This window comes from Pectinophora gossypiella, chromosome 14 (assembly GCF_024362695.1).
Source record: "Pectinophora gossypiella chromosome 14, ilPecGoss1.1, whole genome shotgun sequence".
NCBI classification, from domain to species: Eukaryota; Metazoa; Arthropoda; class Insecta; order Lepidoptera; family Gelechiidae; genus Pectinophora; species Pectinophora gossypiella.
This window is the reverse complement of record NC_065417.1, coordinates 12448105-12456189: the sequence shown is the minus strand read 5'-3', so window position 1 is coordinate 12456189 and position 8085 is coordinate 12448105. Positions and strand designations below refer to the sequence as shown.

Below are 8085 nucleotides of genomic sequence, written 5' to 3'. Positions count from 1 at the left end.
ACTGTAAAAAAAATTTTTAGGTATCAGATGCCCTTTAATATTAAAACGAAAGATTATTTACTTATTTAATTTTATGGCAATAAAACAATTTTTCCATATCTAAATGGCCTGTCTGCTTTTATTTTTTTTACCATTATTATGAATCAAAGACCAAGTGGTCTTTGTTATGAATATAATTTCTTTGCTTTTTTCATTTCACATTTATATTCTTTTATTTGTTATAAAGGTAGGTACCTATATTGAATCGCGGATACATCGAACGGAAGCCTATCTACGAAAATCTCTACAATAAGCAGTTCAATTTGTCTTTCAATACAGTGAACCCATGAGTGAACCGGATTTACCTGGTCTATGTATTTATTAATGAATGAAATGTATTTTTACAATACTTTTCTCTATAAACGCCGCCGCCTGAATTTTGGAGACTTTTGGACGGGAAGCGGTTCGTCAGGAGTTGTTCCACTAAGCTTTTGGTATAATTTGTAAATTATAAACTTGTCAATGATATAGGTATAAGATATGATAGTATAAGTAAATAAGTTTATAAAAATATTTTATATTGATCTCCTTTGAAATCAAAATAGCAATCTATATGTACTTTTAACAACGTCGTAATAATAGTTGTTGCTTATCAATTATGTACAGGCGCACGATGTATTTTTTTTCCTCGCCGTCTCGTTTGTTTAAAATGGCGGCCAATTTGTTAAACTTGTTGTAATTTATCATTTTAAATCTCAGTTATTTATGTTTAGCAGCAGATAAAACACACTCAATCAACCCTGCTAGATTTAACCTGTTTAATGATCATACTTACACCTATGCATCACTTATTTATTAGATGACATACCTACATAAGCACCTAGATTTTTATATTTTCAAGTGTAAGTATTCAAGTGTTTTACAAAATAATACAAGGTCCCTTAACCATTCAGCTTTGTTCCGCTGACTCTTATTTTCCCTCCTTGCGCGCGCAGTCCCCTAGAAGCAACGCCGCGTGCCCTTACCACAAATAGGTACTTTCGTCGCTAGTTACAAAACAAATCTCGCGGCGGCTAAACGCTGCGCATTCCCCGCGCCATGGTTTGTTTACGTCCATAAAAAAAATAAAGTTTAAAAAGTTAATTTTGACAGAGAATGTGGGTTGACGTTAGTGGGCGGGAAAGACACGGCTATATGACGCAAACCAACGGATCTTTCATACCCGGGTAAGTGTTTTTATGGTAAACTTGTGGAAAGTAGGGCGAAATATAGGGTGAATGCCATGGGGTGGTTTAAATCTTGTGTATTGTGACACAAACCAATATTTATAGCGACGTTTCTGAATTTAGGCGTACACGTAGGTATACAGACTTTGCAAACTTTTTTTTGTTTGATTAAGTATTTACCTAAGTCTACAATCAAAATGAAGTTCAAATACTTACCTATAACCATACCATTTGACGATGATGATGTAGGAAAGTAAGGTAGCTTACCTACTTCCCTTATCTACAACCAACTAGTTATTTTTGCTTTTCTTGCGTTCTTACCTAAAACATAATTATTTTCTGCTAGATTGGCCGAAACTATTTGAGCAAATAAAGTCTGCGAAAATATTTTTCTCATTTAAGTAAGCAAGTAGGTAGCTTGGCAGCTAACTAGTTTGTTACTTTATCTAGATTGGTTGATTTCCAGCCATTTATCTAGGAGCCTTTATAGAAAGCAATACTAGAGTGGGTTAGGGCGCTTGATTGGACTGTCCGGCCAAGTAGTTAAAGAATCCATCCATCTGAGGCAAATCCACAAAAAGATCTACAAGAGACGTCAAAAAAAAACTTAAGTAGATTGAGTGGAATAAGTGAGCTCCTATTTGTAGTGACAAGAAGCTAATAAGCCACCCCCCCGTAGCATGCTACACGCATATCGCATTGCGATATGAAGAAATGCTATTGGCTACGCGATAAACAATTTTGTTGGTTCAAATATCGCGTCGCGGCCTTTATACGGTTGCCATACTACAGCTAGAGGATTAGCTAAATTTACTTATAATCTATTTTAGGTGTGTGGCGTAGGATACCAAGCGACTAACCTAGTGCGGACTATGTCTATATACTTAATTACTAAGATTTCTCTTTTGCCGATGACAACGCTCCATTATTCCAAATCAAGCAGGTAAGTACCTACCTACCATTTCATTACTTTTTCTTTTAACTGATAGGTAATTCAACTAAATACAAATACTTATCTACCTATTTAAATATCCTATAATCTCTTCTCAAACGACAACGGCAGAAAGTTCCTATCTAGCACAGAATTCAAAGTTGGAACCTTTATATATGCAAGCCGAATGTTTCTTCGCGGTTATTGCTGAAATGGCTATACTGGTTGTACGTTACCTGCGAACACGTGACAAAAATATTTAGCCTAACTCATCCTAGAGATTAAAATATGTGAACTAACTAAAAAGTTAAATCAGTAACACTAGCAGCGACTACTTACAATTGGCATTCTACCAATTATGTTAATCAGCTGACGATAACAATACATCTAAATAGACAGATGTGTAACTAGAAGCTTATAAACTAGTATAAAACAGACAGATGTATAACTAGAAGGTTATAAGTTATAAAATAGACAGATGTACAACTAGAAGGTTATAAGTTATAAAATACATGTTTCTACATCTTAGAGCAACACGGAATATCGGCCGCAGGCCCGCGTTACGTTACGTTTTGAAGGGCATACCAAATAAAAGTTAAAAGCTATAGCATTTCTAACAACAACACTGCTTTAATTATGTAAGAACTTGTTCACAGTGACTTTTAACTTCATGACATCAAGGTTTCGTTTTAATTAATTTTGTGGACAAAAGGTGGCATCCCCGACAACGTAAAGGCATGATATATATTACAGGGCGCTATTTATACGCCTTTTTAGCCTACATTCACAGTTGAGTAAGGTCTTTTTATTTCTCCCTTTATATTTTTGGCGCCGTGTCCTTTCGGGCTATCGCTTTTATGCAACATATTATGTTATGGTCAGACATTTGGAGGTCTATTCATTGTTGCATCAAGGCCTCAATTCAATTACTAACTGAAATCTATTATGTTCTACATTATCGGCTAACCTTGTAAAAACCGTACCATTCTAATCTAATACGGTGGATCTGTTTTCCATTGGTATGTTTTCGACAATTTCCATGAGAAGCTAAGTTACTACACAAGTAAAGTCATGAGTAATATCATGTACCCACTTTAGAACCCTGTCGCATTATCATATTTGACATTTAATGAGAGTTAGGGTTTAATTTGTCAAAAAAGTTAATGTGACATGGTATCAAAGTGTATACATATTAGTTCTCGTGACTGTACACATCAGTATCTAAATCCATAAAATGGCCTTAAAATCCGTAATAGTCGGAAAACGCGTAACGTGACATATATCATAGTGTTACCGGTTCGAATCGCGGCTTGGGCTCTAGACCACTGAATTCGACTTGATGAGTATGAATTAATGCTTGGATCATAAATAATTGATATCACGTGGTTTCCAGGATTTGTGTCTAACCCTATTCCCTTATGGGACTTAAATATAGGTGGCGAGAAGTAGGTGTTTTAGTAAGATGATTATAATCGGAATATAATCATGTACCTCCGGCCAAGTAGTACTACAATAAGTCACGTCAAAAAAGAAAAAGGTCATGTACCGGAATATGACGATAACACGGATACAAATCAAATCAAATCAAATCAATTTATTTGCGAGAACACACAATTACACAATTTAGTAATATGATCATAACACTAGATTAAGTTTAGTGAAATGATTGTAAAGCCACGCTGCCGTCGCAGCCCGGTACCCAGGATCTCCGGAAGGTGGCATTCAGTGCCAAAGAGTATAATTAATTTCAGTGCGAGATTCACAGATGAAACATTTAAGAGTCTACACAGTAACACATTAACACAGTGAATATAAAACTGTTAATTATGCTAAAATACGTTTACAACCGCTATGTTTATGTACAAGAAGGAAAGTTACGAATTAATGCTTGTGAATGAGAAGATGACTTGTTTGTGGGCATTCTATGCAAAATTCACACGCATTATGCATTCTTTTTTAAATAGGTATATAACAGCCTCCATGGTATAGTGGTTAGAGCGTTGGAATAATGATCTGGAGGTCCTGGTTCGATTCCTGAAGGGGGGAATTGTAAAAAATAACTTCGTGAGAGACTGTCTTTAGTTTGGTTAGGACATCACAGGCTGAAGCTACTGATTGTCTGAAAAAGTAAGATGATTCAGAAGGCATTTAAAGGCGTTAGTCATGGCCAAAATACCTCCACCAACCCACACTGAGGCAGCGTGGTAGAGTATACTCCATAATATGCCCTACGGTTGATTGAGGAGAAGCCTATGCTGTGCCCATTAGCACGATGTTTTTTAGGCAGTTTATGATTATACTAGAGCCGTATTCTATTTCATACATACATACATAACATAAACAGCCTATATACGTCCCACTCCTGGGCACAGGCCTCCCCTCAATCAACCGGAGGGAGTATGGAGCATACTCCACCACGCTGCTCCACTGCGGGATGGTGGAGATGTTTTTACGGCTAATAGCCGGGACCAACGGCTTAACATGCCCTCCGAAGCACGGAATCATCTTATCATCATCACCACCATTTTTCTCATCTTTTCTTCTTTTTCTTCTTTCTTCTATTTCATAAACAAGTATTTTTTTTGTAAATTGCTATGACAATTTGGTGTTCATTGCGTAATGTGTGAAGCTGCAAAATATTTCTAATCACACACTCTTCAATGTAATTTACAATTGTATGTTTTATGAAATAGGCCACTGATAGTATACCAGTTTATTATCATAACATAGTAGTTCGTATTGTAAAGAGGGATTTATTTGTTGTCAAAAACTCGACGAGGCGTGTGACCATAAAATTCAAACGCACAGCTTAAATGTAGGTACCTATGTAACTGGCAATTTTTATATCTATCGAGTTCCATTCTGCAATAAAAGGTAGGCACATTCTTTAAAAAGATTTAATTAGGTGTGTCAGATTTTATAGCAGAGAAGTAGGTACTTTATGTCAATAAAAATAAATAATTAGTGTTAAGTCTAATGCAGTCGACAGGCTGGCTGTGACATTTATCTATAGGTCTACCTCAGTAATTCTATTTCTCATTAAAATACATAGTAAGTACATTTAGTACCTAACAGATAACTTTGTTTTAGTGGAGCCAATGACGGGCTTTTAATTTCTACATTGCCAGGGACAAAGCTGTATTTGACCGTGATACATCATAGAGTTAAGATAAATAGGTACCTTGCTACTGTAATTCTTTCATGGACTAATTAATTCCGCTGATGGCCAAAATGATCGTCTCAGCTTGGGTCAGATTTTTATCAAATTCTATAAAATATATCGTAACTTCCGGATTTAGGAAGTACCTATACATAAAAAATGAATTTCAGCTACTTACTACTTCTACTTAATTCTGCACAGTAGGATTCCTTATTATATTACAGTAGTCAACGCGCACGAATTGCCTAGGTGTTTATTGAGATAGTCGGGCGAGTCGACCACATATCTCCAGTGTAAGTGTCAACTGGCACATGTGCCAGCCACCAATCACATTGGTCTAACAGAAAACTTGGTGAGGTGTGGGTACGTTCATCTTGCGATGGATATACAGTCGTGAGCAATATAATGTACCCACTTTAGGACTCTGTCGCACTAATATATTTGACATTTAGTGAGACTTACAGTTCAGTTTGTCAAAAAAGTTAATGTGACATGGTACTAAATTGTATACATATTAATGCTCGTGACCGTACCTTGGACTATCCAAATTGGGATTTACTCGTGAGCTTATATTGTGTATAAAACATTAAAAACGTTAGATAATCTCGTAGTGTTCGAGTATACAAGTAAGTAAGTAGTAAAACGAGTCTACTGTTACACAAAACACGAGCTATACAGTTAGTGTGACATGTGGCTATAAACAAACGACCTAAATGAAGATAATAGCTCTAAAGTTACGACTTCTGCAATGAAGCAAGTTTTTTTATGCAAATCACTGAAGTCATAAAACAGTAGTTGTAAAACACCGGTGCCGTATTTCATTATTTTGGCGGACAATCTTGTCGATGTTAATAATAAAGTACTTACTTATACCTGCTGGTACAGTACTAACTACTCTTAGGCATTAACCCCATACAATACCTACCACGCTTCTTAGTAGTCCTATTTCAATGACTTATTAGGTTCCACGGAATAGAAGAAACTTGAAGAAAGAGGATACAAGCCCGAGCGCGCATTTTGTATGAGAACCGCTGTCGGCGGTTCAACCCCACTCTTTTTTACTACTACTCCTGCAAACAGATAACTACGATAGCTCTACTGCTTCTCAAATTTCAAAGCCACTTTACTTTAGTAAATTTCGTAAGATACAGCATACAAAAGTAATTTTGTGATAAATAGCTGATCATATCTAAGTTTTTTGGCTTTCATGTGATAAGGAGGGATTTCCGACCATGATATGCTCCGTGTGTCGTAAAGTTTGCGGATGAGTGGAGTGCAAACTGGAAGTGTGAACTATTTGCTCATACTTGTATGGCGCGCGTTTCACACTCACTTGGCTCTTCTCTTTCTTCTAATCCATGAGAAAAGTTATTAAGCAGGTATTATTAAATAGCGCGAAAACTCCTTCAGATTCCCTGGGAGGAATTTCTGTTTAGCAATAAGGCCATGTTATGTTGTCAATTTGTGATTGTCCATTATGCTGTGTTTATCGGCAATAAAGTGTGTTGTATTGTAGAAACCCCGAGGTTGGTCTACAATGTTTGCAAATCGGTCGGCGATGTTGTTACGAAATGCTGACCCGTCGCTAAAAGCTATTTGCGGAAATGGGGAATGTTTATGCAGTGGCTCGGAAAACATGATAAGACGTCCGACAGCAATATGCGATGGCGTGATATTGCCGACGGCTGATTTCATAGATCGATTGAGGTGCCGATGAAAAGTTCAAGACGTGGGAAAATGATTTGCGGGAAACTACATGGCGCATCGCAATATTATATGTGTAAACCAATTACGGATGGGTAGCTAAGGCAATTGTAGATAGGTAGGTATATACGTATAATATTGATAGTACTTAAGTATATGAACAAAATGCCTCAGATGTATTCTGAGCGCGACATTCAGCCTATTATTTTGAGTAAATATTAAATGGAATTACCATTGCAAAAGTATAGAATTGAATATTATTAACTGGGCACCCTCAGGCCTATTATCTTAAATTTTGTATCGGGTGAGAGCCCTCAACGCTCCCCATTTGTCCAGACAAGTACTTAGTTAATGCCATCTACGGTAAATCTACAATAAGTCACGTCAAAAAAATGAAAATTATTAAAAAATACATGAATTTTGCGACGCAAAATTCTACTTGATATTAACTCAGGATCATGGTCTAAATCATCCCCCCAGTATTCGTTACGATGTCACTAACACCCTGTATATATATTATTTTAATAAGTACTCACCGAATAAACCACTAAAATCAATCAATCAATCAATAATACTTTATTGCACAAGAACATAATAATCTCTAACAACAAAAAAAAAAACGTGGTCTCTAAAATCATAACATAACAAACCTAAGCTCACCACTATATCCCAATTGAGGTAGTCAGAGGTAAACGCAAGATGAACTAAGTACCAAAACCTCACTGAGCTGTAGGTACTTAGGTCTATCGCAAGGTGAACTAAGTACCCACACCTCACCGAGCTGTAGGTACATGCGTCCATCGCAAGATGAACTAAGTACCCACACCTCACCGAGCTACTTATCCATAGCAAGATGAACTCACTGAGCTTTCTGTTAGACCGACGTGATAGGTGGAAAAACCACTAAAATTATCAGTTGTATAAGGCAGGCATTTAAAAACGCCTGATTTATCAATCTGCTTGATATTCTACACGACTAACTTCAGAGAGATTGAGAGAAAGTTGCGCAGTGGCAGACACAAACAAACAATGCGATTCGCCATCGATAGTGAAAACTAAATCGCTCGATTGTTCTCACGATTCGA

The 8085-nt window shown here is 36.7% G+C and overlaps 1 protein-coding gene across 2 annotated transcripts in view; it reads left to right on the top strand.

The window, feature by feature from the left end:
* Positions 1–966: 966 nt before the first annotated feature.
* LOC126372805 (protein FAM166B-like) overlaps positions 967–8085 on the top strand; it is a 31851-nt gene continuing 24732 nt past the window's right edge. The window contains exons 1-2 of one of the 2 annotated variants that reach the window (XM_050018705.1): positions 967–1205; positions 2036–2148. In XM_050018705.1, coding sequence (XP_049874662.1) covers positions 2078–2148 — 71 coding nt within the window. In that variant the 5' untranslated portion in view covers positions 967–1205; positions 2036–2077. The remainder of the gene's footprint in view (positions 1206–2035; positions 2149–8085) is intronic. The other variant, XM_050018704.1, reaches the window with a different exon arrangement.